Source organism: Sylvia atricapilla, chromosome 2 (genome assembly GCF_009819655.1).
Source record: "Sylvia atricapilla isolate bSylAtr1 chromosome 2, bSylAtr1.pri, whole genome shotgun sequence".
Lineage (NCBI taxonomy): Eukaryota > Metazoa > Chordata > Aves > Passeriformes > Sylviidae > Sylvia > Sylvia atricapilla.
Window position 1 is genome coordinate 104,806,096 of NC_089141.1, and position 25,698 is coordinate 104,831,793.

At 40.8% G+C, this 25,698-nt stretch overlaps 1 protein-coding gene across 15 annotated transcripts in view; it reads right to left on the reverse strand.

Moving 5' to 3' along the window:
• Positions 1–25,698, reverse strand: part of DMD (dystrophin) — a 978,823-nt gene that overhangs the window by 41,862 nt on the left and 911,263 nt on the right. For all 15 annotated transcript variants that reach the window (XM_066314017.1, XM_066314023.1, XM_066314021.1 and 12 more), the window contains 6 exons: positions 25,528–25,602; positions 17,761–17,962; positions 14,279–14,364; positions 11,522–11,679; positions 3,247–3,413; positions 1,052–1,163 (listed from right to left, as the gene is read on the reverse strand). In XM_066314017.1, coding sequence (XP_066170114.1) covers positions 1,052–1,163; positions 3,247–3,413; positions 11,522–11,679; positions 14,279–14,364; positions 17,761–17,962; positions 25,528–25,602 — 800 coding nt within the window. The remainder of the gene's footprint in view (positions 1–1,051; positions 1,164–3,246; positions 3,414–11,521; positions 11,680–14,278; positions 14,365–17,760; positions 17,963–25,527; positions 25,603–25,698) is intronic.

Consider the following 25,698-nt stretch of genomic DNA (forward strand, 5'->3'; position numbering starts at 1 on the left):
AAATTTTTTCTCTTGTTTTTTAGGTCTCTAAGAAAAGCTGAGAGTCTTTACTTCATTTCGGCCATGTCTTTTTGCTTGGATGAAGATTTAAAGACTGTTCATATAATTTTATGAGGCTAGCCCAAGTATCATTTTGATGCTTTATTTTCACCATTTATGACTACCAGCAGATGAAAGACTAGGAATAATCCTATCTCACCAGGAAGTGCTGACCAGAGTGCCCTGCTTCAAGACCAACACAAGCAATAGCAAAGGCAGTGAAAGCTCAATCTTGCTACATGGTGGAAGTTTAACTTGAAAGCAGCTCTAATTTATGCCCCTTTGCACTGGTCAAAAGGCCAAAAGGAAAAAGGAGCACAATGAGAGAGAAATGCAGAATTTCCTTTCCCACCTGTCAGGTGTGAAAAACACATTTATGCAAAACCAATCCTTTTGGGAGCCGTGAAAGAAGGGTGAAGACCCTCCTCACACCATCATTGCAGCACCCTGTACTGAACACCCTGGCTTCTCCCCTTCAGAAATGAAATCTACCTTGCAACCATGAGAATTTCCCAGCCATTTTGTATCATGAAGAGATCAGACATTACAAAGGTACCATGAAATAGTGAAGAATTTAGAAATGCAACCATAGTGCTGTGGGGGAAAGCAAGTGAAGCGGCAACTTGATGAGGAAAGGGGAAAAAAAATCACACACTGATATGGAGAAAACCTTGGGACCCAAGATATGAATGAGTGTTTGCACAAATCACGTGCTTCCAGGAGGATCCATAAAGTGAGCTATGGCACTGAACATGGAACAAGTCATTAGCACACAACAATACATTACAACACAGAATTGTGTAACCAGTGAACTTTAGTTTGCTTCAAACCATTGGAGTATCCTTGACTAAGCAAGGAAAAATTGTTGTCATGTATTGTATATAAAATGAGATTTAATTATAGGGGAGGGAAGAAAAGCAGTCCTAATGCTTCATCACCTTGCACACAGGAAAAGAAGATTTTCCTTTCTACATAAGGAGGGACAATAAGGGTCAGTAAAACAGCTACTTACCGGTGTGCAGTATTCCACCATGGGATAGTGCATTTTGTGACCTTTCGCAACACGGCCAGAGAAGAAGCAACTTTGGCAGATGTCATAGTTAAAGTGCTTTAAACTTCTGTACCTGAAAGATGATAAAAAAAACATATTCACAACTTCAGAGCTTTGTAAGTGACGGCTTTGTATCAGCCCATCAAGTTTGCTGTGTTAGTAAATTCTCTTCCAGTGAGATGTCACACGGTGTGGAATGCCCAGCCAATGCCCCTCTGCCCTGAGGGACAGGTACTGCTGCCTCAGATGTATGTCAGGGATCTCAATCTTCAAAAACAATTCTTGTATTGGGCAACAGTGAAGATTTCTACACATTCACTCACCTTTAACATATGAAAGTCACTACCACACTTTTTGTTTCTGTAACACTTACTTCAGATCTTTTGTTCTTTATCATGATTCCTAAAAGAGAATGTCCTCCAGGAGGAAAATTCAAGACAGTAAAGCCCTCTCAGTAAGTCACTCTGGCAACCCCCTTGTGTCCTTCCTAGTACCTCTATAAAAACAATTTTCCTGTCAAGCATTCCATGCATGCAAAACTCCAAATGCACTTTTGGGCCATTATTTCATCTCATCAGCTCTATGAGGCAGCTAACTGTTGTATCTGCTGTGCTGAAGTGGTTGAAAGAGCCCGAGGCATAAGGGTTGTCTTGTTCCAAATACACGAAGCAGCTCAGCCACAACGACCTCAAAAGAACATTGTTTTACATGAACTGGGTGCACAGTATTAGCTTTCTAAAAGCCTTCCAATACAGTATCTTTTTGTCAAGTGTGTACACAGGGTGTCAATGACTTGCAAAGACAGAGAAAAAAAATCTGTGACAGACAGATTCTACTATCATGATAATAGATTTGTTATATAAATTTAAGAGACAGATGAGATCAGTCAAGTAAAATTAGACACAAACACAGAGCTCCCAGTGTCTGCTTCCCGAGTTCTCAGTGTTTACAACAGACTATCCATTCACTTGCCATCCTTTGATATTTCCAAGAACTGTACTTTTCTATTCCACCTACTTGTCTTTGGCTGGTTCATACAAAACTGTGTAAGTAATACAGTAGTTCATAAACTATATCTGGGAATGGGAAAATTAGACTTTGTGGATGTGTTGAATTACTCCTATCCAATCCATAGCTCATCCTCAGTAATACTTATCACTTCCCAGTTAAGATATTCATAGGGAATAAAAAGCAAAAGGAAAAGAACTTAGACTATTAGAAGAACAGCCCCAGATTCAAAACAAAGCAATAAATACTTTCATAATTTCCCTCATTTCCCACTGCCTGTGAAACTGTAGCTGAAAGCACTGCCCCACTAAATGCATAAAAGCAACATTCATATGCTCCCAGGTTAGAGCAAAATGATGGCTTTTTTGTGTAGCATTGCTTGCTGCGGTTATCTATCTGGGTTTTAGAAACAAAATTACAGAAAGCTCTTTGTAAACAACACCGTAACACAGAAGGAGAAATGCCAATGGTAAAAGAAGACAGTGTGTAAAAGGGGCAGAAACCATACAAAGCAGCTATTGCAAAGCAAAGTGATAAAACAAGTCTAGGCATAATTGAAAGTGGGTATTTACTTAGCCCTTAAGTGGCTTCTCAACAGGCACACCAACACACAGCCATTTTACAACACAGTGACTTATTCATTGCCATAGTAACCACGGTGTCAATCCAGATGTTTAAATAGACCAGCAACATTTCCCCCACTCCAGGTTAATGTTCCACCAACATTCTTCCGCTGAGAATGCACATGTAGCTTTTACATGCCTGAGAATTTTCAAGGCACTTCCTTGCTTTATGCTATGCCAGAAAGCAATTCATTAGGATCCAATTCAGAAAATGCAACTGCATAGGACACACTGAGTGTAAGGCAAATTGTGTTAGTTGTGCAATCCAACAAAGCTTTTGTTGAGGCATGGAGAGACTGGGATACAGAGGAAGGGCCATATCTTAACAGAGAGATGACCACTGTCCTCTTCAAGTCTCAGCACTGTACCCAGTCTAGGTGCCACTCTCCCTCATGTCCCCATCACAATTACTTTTCCCAAGAACAAAATGTCTATATAATGAGGCTCCTGATTTGCCTGGAATCAGTCAGAACTCTTGATCCTCTAAGCAAGAGCACACATGGCTGAAAGGGAGAGAGTCTGTACCTGAATCCAATAATGGGGCACTCCTTACAGATGTTACACTTGGCTTGGTGCTTGGCGGTCTCAGCAGCAGCCACCCTGTGCAGGACAGGCAGCCACACCATGGACTGTGGTTCCAGCCTCATCCAGTCCAGGAAAAGGGCTGCTTCGATCTCTGGTTTGTTGTTGGCCTGCAAAGAAAGGGAAAAATTACAGGGGCTGAGCACAACTGATCTGTCTACTCCCCAGCTAATTAACAGTTCAAGCTGTTCGCTTCCTGTCAATTCCATATCACTTCCATGAATATGCTCCAGCTTTTCCCCCAGTCCAACTATTCATTAAAAAAATTAAATAAAAATAAACCCCCCCCAGGATCCTGCCTTCAAGCCAGGAACTGAAAACTATTATTAATATTTCAAACCTCTCTTTCTCTTATTCTCTCTATTACAATAGACAGCACTACCATGTACTTTGTCACAGCGAAAATCATCCACTTACAAGATCACCTTTGATGCCTGATCTCACATTCCCTGTCTCTCTTATCTGAGCTTGCATAGCTCTGCTTCTCACCTATTTTGAAAACTGTTATCCAAGCCCTGAAAATTGCACGCCTTTTGATCAAAATTCCTTTCTCCTTAACATCTTTCATTATCACACTGACCTTTCTTCATAATGCACACGTAACGAAATGATTCAAATCTCTCAAGCCTGTTGTTAAACATGTAAACCCTCTTTCTCCCTAAACGTCTCAAACCTTGCCCTCTTCTCACCAGATCTCCTTAAATTTCCCATCACTGACTGCAAACACAACACAGTTCTATCCCACAATATACGATTCTCATATTCCATTATATCCCACACTCTTTGCCAACAGCAGAGGAGCCTATGCTTCCCAGCAAACCCATTCCTCTGCTGCCTTCCCATTCCATCCCAACCAGGGTGATATTTCAGGTGTCTCTTGCATGGTAATTTCTAGGCAGCTCAGTCACAGAGCCAAATCCCATTGTGCCAGGCACCATGCACCCCTAAAAAAATGATCCATCATTCCTACCCAAAGCACCCACAGTATGGAAAAAGACAGCAAAGAGACAAAACCCACAAGGAAACAGGATGGTAGTGATCTCTGTGCATAGGTAGAGGTCATGACGCACCAGCAGGCTGGACACTGCAAAGAACAGTGCAGAAGAAAGGCAAGGAGCACCAAAAGGGATTTAAAGGACAACAGGAGTCAGTGTTTACAAGAAACAGCCCTCCATTGTGCAGGGTGCCACTGAAGCCTGCACAAAACTGGTTATCTGAGAACCTGGGAGATGATTTCAGTGCTGAAAGTGAGGTGATGGATCAGGTGGAAACCTCAAGGGGCTCTGGTGGGGAGGGTGGGAGAAGGCAGGATGTGTCTGCACAGGGAACAGTCTAAGTGATGAAGAGGGATAACATCGTGCTCTGTTTCTCTAAAGCATCACTACATGCTAATTCCAATTCCTCGAGACATTTCCTTCCATGCTACCCACAGCAACAGCATATTTATGGTCTGAATAGATCTAAATCCTCTGTTTTTCCTTTTCTCTAGGCTTTCAAATACAGCTCTCAGTGGGCCAGTCTTTTATATTTTAAACTTCACAAGGCTGACTGTCTTCCTTTGTGGTTCCAAACCTATTTGAAGCATTTAAATAAATAATAAGCATTAATGTATCATGTACATGGACCAAGATGAATAGGGGATTGAGTGCTGAGGATTTTTATGCTTGCTCTCAGTTACTTCTGCAGTTTCTCATGAAACTTGAGTTTAGTATAACCTAGCTAAAACCTTATTCCACTAAAAATGCTAGCAACAAATTTCAAGAATAAAATATCCCAACTGATCTTCAGGAGAGAGAGCTATAGGGAAAACCCATTAGCTGTAGGTTTGCTTTTTGTTTTCTTTTAAATCTAACACTGTTTATAACCTTGACAAACAAATTAACTGATCAATATTTGAAGGCTAAGAAAAATCCAGTCTCCCAGACAGAAACCCACAAAAAAGATGTGAAATACAAAGCCTGTAATATGCCCCGAATAATGCACTGCATTGAAATTGACTTAAAATGCTGTTGCAATACTTTAGTTCATTAGAAACAAAGATTCTTGGTCAGAGCTTCCTTCTTAAGATGCTCATTTGGGAAACCATCCAACAACTCCTATGACTACACTTTGGATCCATATACATGGACTTCTAGTATAGTCAAAAATATCCTTTTTGGATGCTTGGGCTAAAAACATCGAATCAGAACATATCTACAATTATTCAGATAAAGTCCTTCACAATTTAATATTCACGAAGGATTATATTAAATGGAATACACACTGAAACACCTCTGAAGTCTTCTGCATTAAACCCTAGTTCTCTGGTTTTTTACCTAGCTGCAGAATTTAGGAAGGCTCCCCAAAATAAAAAGAGATAATCAAAAGCACAATAAAGTCCAGTCAACAGGGGCAAGAGGATTTGCTCAGTACAGTGAATACTGCCTTCTGCCACAGTACATAAGTGAATTCAGTCGAATTAAATTAATTCTGGAACTCCTAAGTGAAAGGCATGTTTATAAAATATGACCATCTATATTTTTAGCTGGAAGGCAGGGCAATAAAGGGGCAGGGGAGAGGCTTTCTGCAACTCACTCAGGGATCCAGCTTCAGCCAGCAACTACACTGGCAAACCATTACCTTGCCTAGCAAACGACACTTTTTATACAGAGGTTCTATTAGCCCCCTCCAAAAAAAAAGTAAAAATCAAGAGGATCTCTTTAATATACCATTCCTAATAGAAAAACATGAGGTGTACGGAAATGCTGCAGTGCAAGCTGCAGTCAGAATAAGAATGAACCACTCAAAGCGCTGCTCTCCACTTGTAGCTGCTTTAAATTTGCAGGGAAAATGCTGCAGCAATGAAAGACTTTCTGTAACACCCTAGATCTATTTTAATTTTGCAGTCACTGTCAATTGCCAGCAGTCCCAATAGCTGCCTACCCAAAGCTCCATATGGCGGCTGCACAAAACCTGTGCTCAGAGAGATTAGGTGCATTAAAATGTATCAGAACTGGTTCTGAATTATATTACATGAAGATTTAAAGCCACGTGGAGAAAAGCTGGTCAGGGTCAGACAGTATAGGACAGACAGTTCTCAACTGTTTCCCGAGCTGCTATTACAATTTTTTTAATAATCTCTAAATCCAGTAAGGCAGCAGCTGAAGATTTTACATACGGGAAAAAGACTGAATTCATACAGTTCATATCTGAAGCAACAAGATCAAGCTCTAAAGAATATTAATGGTTCTTCTCTTGAACACATTTCTGTGCAACTTCCCAATTTTTATGGTAATAACAGAGTGAATCATAAAGTAAAATTCATTAAGGCCTTTCCAGCTTACAAGTAACAATTTGTTATGGAGGACATTCAAATTCATTATGTTCCAGACATCTGTTTTTCACCATTTATTTTGCAGAAACAATGGGGAAATAGGAAGTTGGGTGGTGCTAGCATCTTTATGCAATACTTGGGAGATGAGTTTTTTTGTTCTTCCCTCCCTCTTCCTCCAGCTACTAGCTGAAAAAATCTCCTATGCTGTATTAACTTTGTCTGTCCGTAATAGGAAATATGCTACAAAATACAGTTGGCATTTTACATGAACAATGTGGTATGCTTCTGGACTGAGTCAGATAACGCAGCAGAAATTTCTGATAACATTCCTGATTAGCTATATTCTGTTCATGTGCAGTGTAGGAAATTGACCGGAAATAAATTAACATTCCTTATTTAATGGTGTTTTTCAGCATGGGCGGAAAGCTTTACATTAGCAAATACTGTTTTGGAGAAACTAAACTGAGGGATGGGATTCTCATGACTTGCTAAAGTCCAAAAATGCAGAGCAGCCAGTAACAGGAACCCAGAGTCAGACCTAACCCTGTTCACCCTTGTCTTCCACCCCTGCATTACACTTCATTGCACTGACTGCACCAGTCAATGTTTTTAGTGTGGTGGCAAAGAATAATAAAATAAAATAACATGAAGCAAGAAGTGAATTAGTGTACTTTTATATGATCCACACTTGAATACCATCTTCTGATCCCCAACCCCTAAACCACTTAAAAATAGCTTTTGAAAGCAGTTCATTTGTAGGACTCTTCAAGACTGCCTCCAAAGTCAGGCACAGGTTCACAAAATCCTGCTGAAATAAAACCAGGATTGCTGTTTTATGACATTTACAGCACAGCAGCTTGAGGAAGGATTTGCTAGTTCCCTTCGGCCAGATCTCTCTTGTCAGAGCCAGGAGCAGAAGAAATATCCTATGAATAGAAACAAGGGCTGCCTGAATCTCTTAAAAGAGATTGAGTCCCTCAACAGTAACACTGCACTTGTAAGTTATTTTCATAGAGACTTGTATATATTAACTATATATAGTTATTTGTACGCAGTAATGGTATTTTCTAACGGCTCAAAAAATAAAAGCAATAAACAATGCCTCAAGAAACAACTGTCCAATCAATTCAAATCACAGCATTTATGGCCAAAGTCACTTTCAGGGTCCTGGCCCAGGTTCTGTAATACTCAAACACCACTTAAAAGGACTAACAACTCTATTTTGGATTTCATTTGCCTGAGTAAATACACCAGATTTGGACACACTTCCATGGGTTTAGAAAGCAGGCTGATCTTGCTTTACTTACTGTTGTACAAATCTAGTAACAAAGACTATACAATACAGAATATTAAAATACTTTGCTTCATCAAAGTGAAGCAAAACAAGGTTTAAAATACATGTATGAGTGAACTGCACATATTTTACTACTTCTTAGCTTCATCTGTTCTAGTTTTAAACACTAAATACTCTAATTCAAGTATATCCTTGAAAGAAAGCACACTTAAAGCATTTTATAACCAAGAACCAACTATGCAACATTTGACTGAGGAATGGCAAGGGACATTTTCATCTGAGCTGCACTCTGCTCTCTCATCACATTTCTTCAAAGTCCCAGTGTCACAGTAACTCATCCGAGACAGTGATGTGAATTCTTAGGTCCTGTTTAGACTATATGAGGAAAGCATATTAATAATTTTCCACTGTGATTAAAACTGTGTGTCCTTCACTCCTTATCATTTCCCTATCCTGTTTACTTAAAAACGTACTCATCACAGAACTAAAAGGACAGTCCTTTCACACTGCAGCAACACTGAATTCACTCAATTTTTCATGGATCTATAGATTGCTTTGATGCATTCTGAGCTTAAGCAGAACTATACAGTCTTCAAGTGGTCACTGGATTAAGCTCTTTGCTCTCTAAACTTGAAAGACTTTTTTCTTTAAAATCTGAAAGCAGAAATTACACACCCCTGCCCCAAATAGGAAAGATGAGTCCCATGATATCTTTCGCCTCCCAACAACTTCTCCCAGCACCTTCCTGCAAATGAAGAAAACTACAGAAAGCACAAGTCAGTGCTGGGGGAGTGAGAAGTAGCAGACGGACTGGAGCAGCAGCCTTGGGAGAAGGAGACCCAATTCTCAGGAGCAGAGGTGTGCAGCAGGCAAGGCTGCTGCCAACAACAGGGCTGGGCTCCTCCCCGCCCAAACCTCATTCCCAAGGACTCACTCTTCAAAAAGCAGGGGAGATTTCCCCTGTTATCACTGGGAACAGTAAACATCCTCTTTTTTCTGCTGCTGTGCAGACAGACAAGGCCGTTGCCAGGGCACCTAACCTAAGGGAGCTGGGAGAACCATTTCTGAAGCACACAATTGTTGCGACTCTGACACGACTGCAATTATACTGCTGGCTTTTCATCACCAGAAAGAAGGAAGAAAAAAGGGAAGAAAAAAACCCACAAAACTAAAGAAAAAGCATTCCTCAATGTGGGTGTACAAAGAAAGACTTAAATTAGTTTCCATGCAGTAATGTAAACTATGAACCCCCACAATATTCTTCAAAAATTAATTATCTAACTCCAGTAAAAGGAGGCTGCTGGGAGCAGCAGTGCTGCCCTACTGTCCAGTTTTTCCAACCTCTGTTTCCTGGGCTGCTCTGTGTTCTCCCCCAACAGCACTTCTGTGCTTGTCCCCCAGCTTGTGGATCCGGGTGCCCACCATCCTACACAGAAAGGATGTCTCAGTGTTTCCCTTCTCCCTTTCTCATGGAAAGTTCTTATCTTTTTCCCCATCTCTGTTCCTGGCTGCTCCTTTCTTTCATGCCTCATTCTACCCACACTGTTTCCTTCATCACTATTATTCTAACTGCTGCTCTTACTGTCATTCCCTAAGAGTCATCTTATTTTCCACTCCTTATATCCTTCTCCTTCTCTCATTTGGATTTCTGCTCCTCTCCCTAGGGCTCCATCCCACCTATTCCTCTATCTCCCCTCCTCGTCTCAGCCTCCCTCCCCCTTTCTGTTCTCCTAGATTGTCTATTCTGCTGCAGCTCAGGTTGGAAACCAACTCTGAGTTTGCACTCTGAAAGTTTAAATGAAGCTTCATCCAGAGGAAAAGAGGATGACATTCCTCCTATTGCTGGTAAGAAGAAAATCTATTTTTCAGTGCAGGTAAGAGAAGGAAACCTCAGGTTTTCTGATGTTCTGATTTTTGAGCATGCCAAAGGTTGTGTCCAGCTGCGCTTGGGCTGCTCCTAGAACTGTCAGCAGCCGGATGTGGTACAATGTTCATCCTGCCGGCATGTCTTCATTTCTAATGACAACGTGGCTAACTCATTTTGTTCAAGTAAACACTTGTCACAGAATCACAGAATACGCTGAGTTGGAACCCACAAGAATCACTGGGTCCAACTCCCAGACCTGCACAGGACCATGTCCAAGAGCCTTCTTCCTACTTTAAAAAAATAGGTTTGATGTGCTTCGTCACTGTGATTTTATATTGTTTTATTCCAAGTGAAAACACACTGAATGGCAGCCCTCTTTAAAAAAAAAAACCTATGGTTTTGCCTGATTCTGAGGCCACTTTCCTTATCAGTTTTCCAACAGTGTTCTAAAGTACTGTTGACATTCACTTTTGAAAACGACAGAAGCCGGTGAGTCCTGATTTCTGAGCAAGGTCATTTGTACAAAATTTTTACCATGGATTTGCTGCATAATCATTTTGTGTTGGTGTCACTTGAAAGCCCAACAGGGCAGTCAAGGCTTGAAAGCACCAGCAGGGTCTAACACAGCTATCAGCATTACTGTGCAGTTTATGAGCATGGGTTATCCACCCAGGACACAGCCCTGTAAAACACTCATTCTGAAATGGCATCAAATACAGATTAGAATTATAAAAGGTCAAGACATGAATGACAGAAAAACCAGTAAACTGTAGAATTAAAGAAAACAGAAAACACCCAACTGAAGTTTGTGGTGATTTTAGAATTAGATTCTTTTCATAGTCAGTGTGTGTAAGCAGTCTACTTCCAGGCATTAATATTCATTGAAAACACTTGCTGTGCTTTGCTTACTACAGAACTGAAACTACTACATAATGAAACTTGAGCAGCAGGCAAAAAAGCAAACAACTCTCCCCCTCCCCAAGCAAACAAAAAAATCCCTCAGGGACAGTGAGGAGATGGGAAAAGAACTTCCTTCCATTGTAATGTAGAAGATGCATTTAGAGTTAATCACAGACCATACATTACCTCCCCTCCTCTACCTTTTCATTAAGCAGCTGTCCTCATCTTCTGCATTCTGCTGCTAGTTATGATGAGGATGAATAATTCCCTTAACTCTCTTCTTCCTCAGATTAAGTAATTTACAAGTTTGAAAAAGAGCCTCCAGTTTGCTGTGTATTCCTCAACAGACAAGACAGGAATTCTTTCAGTACTCTTTAAAAGAAAACTGGTATTACCCATTCAAGGAGTGTAAGGAGCTCACTGAGCACTCCTTGCCCCTGGACAGCACTGCAGGCAGTTGCCTATTGCTCCCCTTGGCACCTGGCTGTCACTGGTAGGTACATGCCCAAAACTCAGATAAACCACTGCTGCTCACCTACACGGCAGCAATAAACAGTTATCCACTGCTGGGCAACAGAAAACTGTAAAGCCAGGAGCTGCTGCAACAAAGCCTTACTCTGTTGGCAGGGTTCAGTTCCAACAGAAGCCCCAGTGACAATTATCTGCTCTCTGAGCTAATTCAAATACACCTCGTCAAAGGAACAGTTAAATTCGCCAGTGGCCACATCACACGACCCACAGTTCCCCAGTCCTCATCCAGGCTTTCAGTCCTCCTCGGAAGTACAGGCGAGCTTAACACAAAACCCCAACTGGAGATTTCAGAGCCAGCAGAACACGAACTCACAAACTGGAAGCAGCTCCTGACGCTCGGCTCGATGTTGCTGCCCCCGAAGGAGGCCACCTCCCCCAGCTGCCGCGGGATCTGGATGGAGTCGTGCAGCAGCAGCCCCAGCCGGCGCTGGTCACAGAAGCCCGTGGAACTTGCCACTTGTTTGAACAGGTCTGCAGGAAGGAGAAGGACACTAGAGGTCAAGCACTGCCACCAGGATGTGGCAAGTGGCCCAGATCTGCATTTCCAAGGCTTGCAGGTGCAGTCAACAGCCTTGGAGGACATGAACACTAAGATGACTTCAAAAACACCGGGGTTTTTCCTCTGAAATGTGAGTCTAGTGGTAATTTTTAATAGTGTTACTGGCTTGTAACTGGGAAGGAAGGCCCCTCTAACACAGCACCTGTGTCATTACTGGTAATAGAAGCAGTGACTCTATAACACAGCTAACTAAACAGCAGGATGTTCAAGCCACAACACAGATGTCTTAAAAATAATGTTTAATGGTAAAATAATTTCTTCCACTGTAATGTAGAAAATGCATTTAGAGCATAGAGCACCTTTTCAAGACTTAGCAATCAACATACAACTCAGAGAATCCATTTCTCTTCTGAATGTGTTAAAATGATAAACAAGAGCTCCCTAATTTTGATATATGATGATCTTTTAATTCTAGAGAATTTCTAAAATAAAAGAAAAAAACGACAGTATGGCAGAACTTGCCATCCATCAGAAATTTTAATATTATACTAACTTTTTGCTTCTGAAGTAAAACGTCACTTTGAAGCCATGTTCTGTTATTGTATTATTCTAGAAAAGAATCCTTACAGGACAGAATTATTATCCCTTCATAAGCTCAATTTAATTTGGTGGGAATTAATTATACTACATATATATTGAGAAGGTTATAGAATTCATAATAAAAAGGAAAAACAGGTTATCATGAAATAAAGTCTTTATTTGGCAACATCTCTGTTGACAATACTTTACCTGAATAAATTCTTACTTTTCAACAGTAAAAAAAAAAAAAAAAGAGAGAGCAAAATAAGACTGGAATAAAATAATGCTCTTTTTTGGAGTTACTTTAATATTTCACCCAACACCAGGGATACAATTATAAAAGTGCTTCAGCACTGCTTGAGATAACTTTCCTAGCACTGCTTTGACACCTGTTTTCTTCCAAAGGAATAAAAGAACAGATAGAGAAAGGATTATTTTTTAATTACATGAATTTCAGTCCTGCAAAGTCTAGTTTTATAATGAGTAATTCTGGGATGAATGCTTCCATCACCTCTGCAAGCCTTCAGACTTGTGCTCTAGCCCAACCAATTCTGCTCTGCTGTACAAACGAGACAAATAATTGTAAGGGGTGCAAGTCATTGCACACTTGCAGCAATACTAATGGAACTGCACTACAACCTCAGCATGGATGGCAAAGCCAGACCACAGCATGACAGACACAATTCCTTCCTCTCCCACAGCTATTCAGCTTTCAATTTCCCCGTCGTTAAGACATTAAGTGTCCTCAGCAAGGTTATAGGACACTTAATAGGATATGCATTACTGTGAACACACACTGCAGGAGAATATAAAATATGAATAAATGTTTTCCTTTATAACGTTGATAATCTTTGAGGAAATATCATTTTGAAAAATATCTGTACTGAGTAATTTTCTTAAAAGATTTTCTGAATACTTTTTCTTAACACCCACATGAAACACCTAGAAATCTAAACTGTGACATCCATTGTGATTGCCCTAAAATCTGATCCAATTACACATTGTCATGCACAGACCCTGCCGTTGGTACTGCCTGTTTTCTCCTTAGAGTTCTTCAACTTGCATTAGTAGAGAATAAAGTGATATAACAATTGATGAAGAACGGCTATGGTATTGGGTTGGATTTTCAGTGGTATTTTTAAGTGTGTGAGTGAGTGACACCAGTTAATTCAACAGAAAATTTACTCTTGAGAACTGCATTTATGAGTAATTCCTTTCTGGATCTTAGTCTCATTAGTGAATTCACTCATTGCTCAGGTAAAACTAAGACTGCAAGTGGAATTTTTAAAAGTATTTCCTCTCTTAAAATACACAAATTTTTCACATCTTTAATATTTATTAAAATTTATTTATTTAAAGGTAGCAACTACATTTAAACACAATGGGCATAATAAGACTGACCACAATGTAGGAATCATTTTAATAAGTTAATATATTTGAAAATAGTGTCATGCAAGTGTCCTGTAGACATGCATCTTTGTGTATAAAGGTGTGCTGAACCAGTGGTCTCCAAAGGGGTTCTTGTGCCTCAGGGAGTGTTCAAGACAATCCATTAGGGTGCAGTGAAGAAATACTTCTTGTACAGATAACAGATTCAATTGAAAATTTCAAAATAATGTTTATTTAATCTTTATCACACCCTTCCTAACTTTCTACTTTTGGTATGCTTTATAATGTAGACAATATATTAGTACAGTGGTACCTGTACATAATTTATAAATATTCATCTATGGAGAGTGTGTAGTCAAAAATTTTTTCTGCTGGGAGGGGTGTGATCAAAAATGTTTGACAACCACAGTGCTACATTACCTAAAACTATAGAGAAAAAAATAACTTAAAAGTAGAAGGTGAAACAAATTAACACACTTTGCATCTGCAATCTCTAAAATAATGTCTCCGCATGCAATTTAAATGTTTATTCAATAAATAACCAGGAGGAATAAAACAGGAACACAAACATAAAGTAAACCCAAAATAATTAGACCGACTTACATCTATATTTATCTTCCAGGTGTGCTTTACAAAGGGATACGACACCAGTTTTGAAAGATAAGACACGGATCCTTCCTGTACGACCCCTAATGGAAAAGAAACATTGGCTGATAATACAATCCATTCATGTCATAATTTGTTTACTATAACCAAGTTCACTGCAGTACTGTAATCTTCATAAATTAAATCTCACAGAGAATACTCAAGCTAGATGGTTATTAATCAAGGTAGAAATGAAAAATAAAACATTGCTGTGGTTTCACAGGCATAGATGAACTGCATTGTGCTGTTGTATCAATTCTACCCCAAATGGTCTCGATCAGAAATAATTACTTGTCTCCTTTTTTATGACAGAAGTGAGTAAAGGGTCTTTACCCTGTACTTCCTTAAACAGGCTTCTCTATGAACTGCTGCTGAGTGATTCTCAGAGATTAGGTCCCTGAGAGAGCAGCAAACCAGTCCTTTTGCCAAAGACAATGCAGCTTTACTTTTAGCAGAAATCTCATGTAGCAGTCATTTTTAGAAAGCCTTTGCTTACTGTCTGTCAGCCATGCCCTGACTTGCCTGAAAAGGCAACAGGAAGCCAAGCACGGAAAAGCAGCCCCTGCCAGCAGTGTACAGAGACACTTGTAATGTGTTCAGGTGAATGATAAAGCCTGCCTGGAAATCATGGCAAGGCAGGCAGGCTGTATAGTTATGCCATTAACACCTTGGTGTGGTTTCTGAGCTCCTCCCTGCAGCACTCAAACCTCTGCCGTGCAGTGCCAAGGGGCTGGGACACTCCAACCAGCCCCTGCTGCCTGTCAGCCTCCCCCTCACGCTCACTCCTGCCTTGTAACATGCCCATATTCCTACTTTTGCTTTCTAATGTGACAGCGAGAACAACATCCTCCTCTGAGCTGCAGGCGACATAGTGACAAACCTTCACATCTTCTCTCAGTCATCTGCTTTAACTCAATTTACTTCCAGTTGCTGGCTTCCCCTCCAGACTTCTGTTTCTGATAGCATTTCAAATATGTAACATCTATTGCAAGCGAAGACATACAAAACAGGAAGCTAATGCCTAAACCAAACATTTTGGAAGCAGAGCCTTATCAACAGCTTTGAAGCATCACCAGTAAGGCCCTCACTGGGAAGAAGATGAATCATGTAGAGGCAGGCCACAGTCATGCATCAGGCTGCACCACAGGTAAAGATGCATGTGGTCTTTTTAACCCCACGAAAGAGCTGAGGAGCCAGCAGTGCTCATTTACCCACACATCTCCCCTGCAAATGCTATAAAAGGCACAGACAGAAACCTGTGGACAAAGCCAAATTTAGCATTCGCAGCCTTTTATTAAAGAATCTTGTGGTTTTTACCAAGAATAAACATTTGTAGTTTACCTATGCTTTCCACCCTCTGGTCCTCTTACTCCTCTCCCTCAAATCTTTTCCAAATTAATTATCATCTGTGCCCCGAGAAACTCCTCCTGATGAATACCAGAGTCATGCAAATTATACAAGAGGAGAATATAGAATAATGATTGCTCTGCAAGGCAATTAAATTGAAACTTGTACGAATCATGAGTTGTTCAGTTCACTCTCCTCTCCTCCCAAGTCAAACCAATAATTTAGCAAGCTACTGCAAATGAGCATGAGTGACTGATCAATTAAAACAAATCCGAAATGTGCTGGATTTGCAGAGCTGTACCCATAATTAGATCAGTCATTGACTGTGAATTTGATTAATATCTTTACAAATGACAGTTTTCAATTATAAGAAAAGTAAAGATGCAGTACATTTAATTAAATGTCTCCGGTAGCGCTGTGCACTTTGGTTGATCTCTGCCTATTAAGTTTACAATGAAAACTAAATACACATAACCCCAAGGTCACCTCTCTTACCAGTGTAATTCAAACTTGAATTTTGGTAAAGAGCTACAAGCTTTCCTCACACATAAAACAACCCCTGTGTTCCATTGTGCACTGCAATATGCAACTCCTCAGCATACCTAGGGAATTGCCTGGAGGCAGATAATTATAATTTCTAATGTTGTACTTGCAGCACAGTGCAACATAAAGCTAGACTGGACAAGGCTAGTGAACATGTCACATTTAAACTGGACAGTTCAGCTTAGGAGCAGCCTGTAAAATGACCTTTAGTTCCTTCTCTGCTTCTTATGTGTCTGATAAAGATTAATATCCCTAGCACACGTTTTGTTTTCACTAACTGGGAGCCTTTATCTAGATGTTATTTATGGTTCATGGTAACTAAGAAGTGGATCACTGTTCTGTGAAAGCCAAAGCAGATTAAACAAATAAAACCTGGCTCTTGAATGAATGTAGCCCCATTCCCTAGTACTGGTAAGCTAAAAGAAATATAATGTAATCTGGGCAATCCACTTCATGGGATACTGCAGCTGCTGCAGGGGATATCACAAAAACTGACTTATTGGACGTGATCCTTCAGGAAGACATGATCTGTACAAATCTGTACTTTTTTTTGCAGGTGATCACTAAAGCTTCACTGCTGTGACAAAGGGTGAAATGAAGAACAATGTTATGGCCCTACCACAATAGTTATGAATGTTTCCATTGACAGTTTGAACAATGGTTCAAAATGTCAATGGAAATACAGTAATTGTCCCATGACCTTCCAATTCTATAAGTAAATGTTTATTCTGCCACAGGAATGAACATGCCTGCCTGAAAGAGGCTGATAAAAACCTTAAAAACACAAATAAAATACTTCCACTGACTTCTTAAAAATTAAATTCACCAAATACAAATATAATGTATTATTCTAAATTGAGCTTACAAACATATGTTGGAATGTGCCTATGCATTATGAGCAGCATCATCAATCCAATTAAAAGGAATACCCATAAATTTTCTTCAGGTATATTTAGTTGCATTTATACTGATGTGTACACTTTTTAAAATTAAGTTTTGAATTAAATATTTCTCAAATCTTCCTATAGCTAAGGTTGTAAGCACATTAGACAAGAGATGACTCTCTTCTATCTTTGAAAAAGAATGAAGATGGAAAGCTATAGAAAATTGATGTATTTGAAAAGGTTTAACAATCAGAGGTATAGACAGGCAAGAGTTTATACAGTGTTCATTCTGTTGCTTCTTGATAATTCTCTTGAACTTCCTTATCAAAATAAATTAAAAAGCCATGTAAAATCATGACCGACTGTGGACAGGCATGCAGTCACAGAATTGGTCAAAACACAAAAATCTGCTTAAAAAGTTGTTTGCCAGCTCTCTCCTTGCACAGCTTAATAAATCCAGGATTGTAACCAAGGGCTGCATTGATTCAGCTAAATGCAGCCATTAAGTCATTAGAGTTATTAAACTTCCACTTCAACCATCCTTTATTTCAGCTCCAAGCCACCCACACTATAATAAGGCAAACAGCTCAATACACCTTCCCCCTCTCCTCCTACTACTGGGAAAGCTTCTGGAGCTTTCTCATGTGCTGAGCCCCCCATACATACGTGTCGTAGACATTCAGAAGCCAGTTGAGGCACATGTCCACGCAGAGGGGAACGTTGACCAGGTTATTGTGCTCTTGCTCCAGTCGGTCGTAAATGGTGGTCAGGCAGTTAATGATCTGAAGAATATCCATTGGCTGGTCGTTCTGTTTGAGGTTGTGCTGGTCCAAGGCATCACATGCAGCAGACAGACTCAGGAGATCCACTGTTGGAATAAAAAAATACACAACCATAAAAACGGAAGAGAAACAGTGGTTGTATTACTCACATTCCAAAAGTAAATAGAGCATTGTACTTGGCTTATGCCCCTGCCCAGAGGATTTAAAATGTCTTCTGAAAGTCACATGCAAGACTGGTTTCAGGACTCCTACAGATGCACTGTTATTTAGCTGTGGCCTTAGAGACCAGTGTGTATCTATTTTATTTTTAGGTGTAAAGTAGTTATTATGCTCTTGGGTCCTAAGGAAATATTACACATAAATTACTGTGCAAATAAAAAATATGTATTATATGCTTTATGTTCCTACAGATAGACAGGCTAATATTTGATTACTGCATTCACCAAATGTGCTCTCACCATAACACAGGTCATCAGCTTCCCTAAGATGCGTTGCCCATTTCTTAGAGAAGTCGAGCAATCTTAACCGAACCAAACTCCACAAGGAATATGCAAACAAATCTGGGCTGAACTGTGATTAACCTCTCTGTTACTTTTCCTCCAGTGAGGACAGTGAAAAGAACATTCTGGAAACACTAAATGCCCTGTTTCAATATTTACTAATTAAATGTATCCATTTAAAATTCTGAAGAGCATTTATATTTATAAATACCTCTATGGCATTACAGAGTAAGACACGTTTAAACTTATTCGTCAACATGCAACAGAATTTTTTGTCACAGACATTTAAAAACTTGACTTCTGTTCCAATTTAAGTCAGTTGCATTTTGAAATGCAGATGTCCAGGGCAAAACTAAACTTCCCTTTCTCAGCTCTTAACCTCTGCAAACTAACATCACCAAGCAGCATCACAGTTAGGGGACACAAAATTATGAGGTGTTGGTTTACAAAGTAAGGCAGAGATAAGAACAAAGGAAATCAGATAGATGAGATGCTTAGTGACCATCTTCTGTCTGCTACAGGAACACACTTTGTAACTCCTTGCAGTAAATTTCCAGGGTGTGAGCAATGGGAATGTTAAAGCCCAGATGCTGCTAATCCTGCTCATACCATGAGCAGTCACAAACTGCAGTACGATGCAATATGACCCAAGGGAATAGCACCTGATCCAAAATTAACTGCCCAAAATCATTCAGGAAGTTCTTCACAAAACTGGAAAATGAACTGACTCAACTGTAAGACTAGTTTTTCTCTCACTGGTATAAAGTTCTGGTAAGCAGCATCTCTTCATAACATTAAAAAAAAAAAACAAAAAAAAACAAAACCTCTTTAATGAGCAGAGGCTAAATGCAGAACACCATACAGGAATTTTTTTAGAACTTGATCCTGTTTAAGGGCCCATTTGGCAAATTCACACTTGAGTATCCTATTTTACCCAGGATGAAACTGCCCCTTTGATGTCCTAGTGGGAGATGAGAAATACTTTAGCTGCCCACAGGGCTGGTTTGCAGTACTGCTTGGACAGTACGCTGGGATTTTGTAATTGCCAGAAGAATTTTCAAGAGTATACATTTCATTGGAAATCAATAGGGACTTACTTCTGCTACTAAATCCCTTAAGCACTTCTGAAAATTTTGTCCTCTGGGCCTAACATACCTAGTGCTAGAGTGAATAAGGAAACCTTGGAATGTTATCCCTATTATTACACCAAGAAATTTAACTTTGACTCCATGATTTTGCACAGGGTTTTATTGGAGTTTTAGTTTTTTTCACATTAGGATATTGACACTCCCTAAAATAAGCTAATTTGGAATATTATGTTTAAACCACTAGCATAAAAAAGATAGCGATGCTAAGGTCAGTGTTATATCCTGCAAAAGCATCAGACCTGTTCTTGCGTGTCTCAGAAAGATGTTTTTCTTCTAAGAATTCATTAGTCAAATTGAAAATAGAGCACAGCCCTCACAGCACCTATAACTCTGAGCTTCAGGCTGAACTCTCAGTTCCTTTGAGACTACGAATCAACGGTAATTAAATGAACCCCTCAGGCGTCTGAGTGGCAGCATAATTATATAAGCAGCTACTGCTAAACATGGGTCACTCCACTTTGTGAAAGCTTTTCCCGTTAATAAGCAGCATATTCTGAAAAGCCTTTCAGCCAGCCCACTCTTCATCAACCTCCTGTCCTATCCCAAAGTTTGTAACACACAATCATCTCCTAACAAGCAAAAAGCACTTGCCAACACGTTCTGCTTTAGGGAACCTCTTTATGTGGGAAAAAAAAGGCTCTGGCCTTCATCACATTAAGATCCTCCTTCATTTTTCCCACCAAGACTTAAGAAATATGTGTGTGGGGTCCTGCCCCAGAACACAAAACAGCATATTTCCTTCCTAAAAGCAGATACAGAGGTCCTGTGAATGACCAACTTGCACAAGACAAGTTCCACAGTCAAATATGTATTCAAGTGCTGAGTATTTGGCACCAGGCAGTGATCTGAAAAGCTTTACTTGAAATAAACCACACCATTTTACGCTTTGTACTTCTTGTGGGTTCTCTGCCACTCTTACTTTTCTATTTAAAATTCCAAAACTGACTCTAAAATCTGTGTGAGCAATGGCTTCTAGTTTACTTTGAAGTCTAAGTCATTTATATAAATATTTCTTTGGCCTTTAAGGCAATAGAGAAAAGGTTAGGATGTTTTTAACTAGACGCTGCCAGATTGCACGAAAAGTATAAAAGACAACATGGAATAAGTAACCAGCTGAAGGACAGAAGTGACAATTAACAGGCAGGAGAAAGTACACTCTAGAGGTCACAAACTGAACTTAGGGAAAAATCGGCATATGGCTGGTAATAAAAAGTATAAACGGTCCTTCCAGAATGCAAGATCATCTCCTCTGTAACCTGCTGCTGTTGGCTGACACATTAAAAAAATATATTTAATCTAGTCTGCATACAATTAAAGGAAAAAAAGACCTCTAGCAGAAGTTCTTGAATATTTTCTTTTGCTGCATTTCCAAGAAAAGTTTGTGAATGTATCTCATTTTATTGATATCACAATGTCCTGATGTGGTTAGCACTTGCAGATCAGATTTTTAAAAAATAGCAAAACAAGAAAGTCATCATGCTTTGATGTGATTATCAAAGGAATTTGTATGTTTAAAAAAATCTGGTGCAATAGGTATGCATGCTCACAACAATTTTGAAGGCTGAAATGATAAAGCCACATACTAGATAATACAACACATAAGCATTTATTTGTTAAGGACTGCTATTTTCCACATTCTTCTTTATGTTTAATATCCTAGTGTCTTAACATTCATTGGGCTAATTTATGAACTGAAAGAACTGAAGTTTGAGTACAGCTCCCTTTTTAAAGCATTTCTATTCTTGCCACTGAGAAGTAGGCTGTACCTATACTTCTCCAGGCCTTCTATTAAACACACATTTTTAGAGTACTCCACAGTAGACAAAATTGCTGTTTTCTATTAAGTTTGAAGAAAAGAAGATTATATATAGATATATACAGGCATATATGGATATATATATATTTCTCTAAAAACTCCTGCAATTTTAAAACAGAAATGAAAAGCAAGAGCTGAAAGCAGCATCTACTGCAAGTGGGATTTTGGCTTTGCGTAGGAGCCCTGAAACCCAGCACTGTGCTCTAATTCTACTATTGCCAAAATGCAGAAAAATAATTTTGTAATGAGTTGAGGTTTTAAAAAAAACCTAATTGAACTGAGTTCACAAGTGACACTGAAATGATAGAATACACAAATACAATGATGGTGTCTCCAGGCAAAAATATTTGTGAGAACAAAGCCTGCTAACCAAATTCCTTAAATACTTCTCCTTAGATACAAGTATGAAGAATGTGCTAGAGTAATCAGAGTAAGCGCCACTGCATGTCTCTAAGAGCATCAATTCTCTGAAAATTTACCTAAATGTAACCTCAAGAGATGAACTGACTTCAGCTTGCTCAGCTGGACAGGGGAGGGAAAATACACCAAAAGGCTTGCAGGTTGAAATAAGGACAGCGAGCGATCACTCACGAGTTACTGTCACAGGCAAAACAGAGCTGCCTTGAGAGAATCAACTGAATTCATTACCAATCAAATCCGAGGAGGATAATGAGCAATAAATCTTAAGTCTTAAAGCACATCCCTCAACTCCTCCCTTCTTTCCAGGGTCAAGTTCACTCCCAAATTCTCAACCTCCTCCCCTGCAGCAGCAGCGGAGGAATGGGGGCTGCAGTCAATTCATCACGTTGTTTCTGCTGTTGCTTTCTCCTCAGTGGGAGGATTCCTCACACTCTTCCCCTGCTCTGTGTGCAGTCTCCCACGGGAGACAGTCCTCTACAAACCGCTCCAACGCAAGTTCTTCCCACTGGCTGCAGTTCTACACAAACTGCTCCAGAGTGGATCCCTCCCACAGGACGCAGTCGTCCGGGAACAGACAGTGCTGCCAGCAAACCTGCTCTAGCGTGGGCTCCTCTCCAAGAGTTCACAATTCCTGCCATGAGCCTGCTCCAGTGCGGGTTTCACATGGGTCACAGCCTCCTTCAGGCACCCACCTGCCCTGGCACGGGGAACTCCTCAGGCTGCAGGTGGATATTTGCTCCACTGTGGAGCTCTATGGCAGAAGGGGCACAATTGCCTCACCGTGGTCTTCTCCATATGCTGTAGAGGAATCTCAGCTCTGGCGCCTCAAGCACCTCCTCCCCCTCCTTCTGCACTGACCTTGGTGTCTGCAGCGTTGTTTCTCTCACATATTTCCCCTCCTCTTTCCCAGCTGCTGTTGTGCAACAGATTTTTCTCCAGCACCCTTCTCAACTACATTATCCCACAGGCATTACCACTGCCACTGATGGCCTTGGCCAGCACTGGGTCTGTCTTGGAGCTGGCTGGCATTAGTTCTGTCAGACACGGGGTAAATTTCTAGCAGCTTCTTAGAGAAACCACCCCTGGAGACACCTGCTACCAAAACCTGGCCACACAAACCCAATGCAGAAGTCCAATATGAGTCCCGAATTTTATAATGGTAGGAATCAGTGAAGAACACCTGAAGGATCATAGAGTCACAGCCAGCACAGGTTTGTGAGGTGAAAGTCTTGCTAAACAATTTTCATTTCCTTTTCACAGAATCACAGAACCACTAGGTTGAAAGAGATCTTCAACATCATTGAGTCCAACCCATATCCTAACTAAACCATGGCACGGAGTGCTACATCCAGTCCTTTTTTAAACACATCCAGAGATGGTGACTCCAGCATCTCTCTGGGCAGACCATTCCAGTACTTTATGACATAATAACCCAGCTAGTTGACCAAAGGAAGCCAGCCCATGTAATCTTTTTGGATTTCAGTACTGCCTCTCATGAGATTTTTCAGACAAAATATCCAGCCACCAGCTGGAAAAACAGTCCATGTGGTGGGTGAGCAGCTGACTCACAGCTGGGGCACAAAGGGTCTCAGTGAATGGTGACACCAGAGTGGTGAGCTGTCACTAGGGGGGCTCCACAGGGCTCCACCCTCGGCCCTGTGCTCTTCAACGTCTTCATAAAGGACTTGAACACAGGACAGAAGGATACTGAGCAAGTCTGCAGGTGATACAAGACTGGGAGGAGCTGTTGCCTCCCTGGAAGGCAGGGAGGCCCTGCAGAGAGACCTCGGCAAAGGAGAGGCCGGGGCAGGCACCAACCATGTGAAATCCAACAAGGGAAAGGGCTGGATTCTGCACCTGGGACGGGGCAACCCGGGATGTACAGACAGACTGGGGAATGAGAGGCTGGAAAGCAGAGCCAGGGAAAGGGCCCTGGGGTCCTGGTGGATGGAAAGCTGAATCTGAGCCAGCAGTGCCCTGGCAGCCAGGAGGGCCAGGAGTGTCCTGGGGACATCAGGGACAGCACGGCCAGCCGGGCAAGGGAGGGGACTGTCCCCTCTGCTCTGCTCTGGGGCGGCCTCACCTCCAGGGCTGGGGCAGTTTGGGGTGCCAAAATACAAAAAAGGCATTAAGCCGTTAAAGAACATCCAAAGGAGTGCAACGAGGATGGTGAAGGGTCTGGAGGGCACTGAGGGGAGATCTCACTGCAGTTACAGCTTCCCCATCAGGGCAAGACAAAGGACAGGCACTGATCTTTTCTCTCTGTGACCAGTGACAGGACCCGAGGGAATGGCCTGAAGATGTGTCAGGTTATGTTTAGTTTGGAAATTGGAAAAGGTTCTTCACCCAGAGCGTGGTTGGGCACTGGAACATGCTCTCCAGGGAAGTGGTCTCAGCACCAACCTGACAGAGTTCAAGTGTCTGGACAATGCCCTAAGGCACATGATGTGACTATTGAGATGTCCTGCCTAGGGCCAGGAGTTGGACTTGGATGATACTTGTGAGCTCCTTTCAATTCAGAATATTCTACGATTTTAATATAGATAAAATGGGATGCAAAGTTTAGCACTTTCAGTCATAAAAACCTGTTACAAGTTACACTTATGCAGTGCCAGCTAGTCAATTCCAAAAATTCTGCTTCCTTCAGTGCTGCACTGATTATGAATATGTTTCACTGCATATCACTCCAGTTTCTTTATACCATATTGCCACAGTGAGTGTGGCAGATGTGCTGTACCATGCAAAAATGTTTATATTTCTAATCATCATAATTCCTTGGTCACTGCATTCATGTTGAAATCTTTCATTATGTTACAAGACTTTTCACTTATTGTTTATTTTTCCTTTTTCCCCCCTATTTTTTATACAGTCAGAAATTAGGCCTGCTCACTTTAGCAGAATTCAACCATGCTTATAAGCCTAAAAGCAAACATGCTCAAAAATACCAAGGTTTGACACAGTTCCAGAAAGCATGTGAGCACAAATCCAACTTGAGATAAATCAACAGTTGAGATATTTGCAACTGTGTCAGAAATTTAACCCCGTAATTAAATGCCAAGTTGTGGATGTTAAAATATTTCAATAATCCTTCCAATAAGACTGCCTAATAAACCGCTTGCTTTGGCAACTGATTGGCCTATCAAGAAAACCGTGAGTGAATTATTTAGCTATCAGGTTACAATAAGCTGAAAAGGAAATGTAATTCCAGTGAAAAGTAGAATAACACACAGCATTTGGGAGAATTAAAACGTTCGAACATGCACATCACTAACGTAAAGCTGATGAGAGACTTCTCAACACAACCGAAAGCTGGGGAAAAAATGAAGGTAAATGTTTATTGTGATGATCTCATTTAAAGGCAATAACCCCTCAGGGTTCAAGATTCAACTTAACAAAGCAGCTCCAGCTCTGAAGGGATTGTTTCACACCAGCTCTCACTGTTCCTAACAGACCACAATTGTGTTCCTTTTGGCTGTAAAGCTGGGGCTGACACAGGACATGGCACAGTGAGAATACCTGGCTAAAGAGTGTAAAGATGAGAAATATACTCAGTATGTTCAGTTTTATTTCTGATTCACTGCCCTGGTTTTATAATGGTCATGCAAGCCGGTGGCAGCAGGAGGCCCTTCAGGTGAGAGGTCTCCATGTACCAGGCAGAGCTGGGGATATTTGTGGGAGTGTTTTCCTGCTTCTGCAATCTGTGAATAAACTTGTGTTCTGGTCACGGAGCCCTCCTGGCAGCAGGTGAGGCACAGGCAGGTACTTACAGCAGAGGGCTTTCTGCAGCCTGCGGAGTTTCATGGCAGTCCTGTACGCCGAGAACCTGACGTTGTTCAGGTCAGCTGTAGGGAGGCAAAAAGAGAATAAAAGATCAGCTTTACACGCTAGAAGTAACCAGACTCACAAAGACGTTGTTATGTTGAAGTACAAGGCTATAC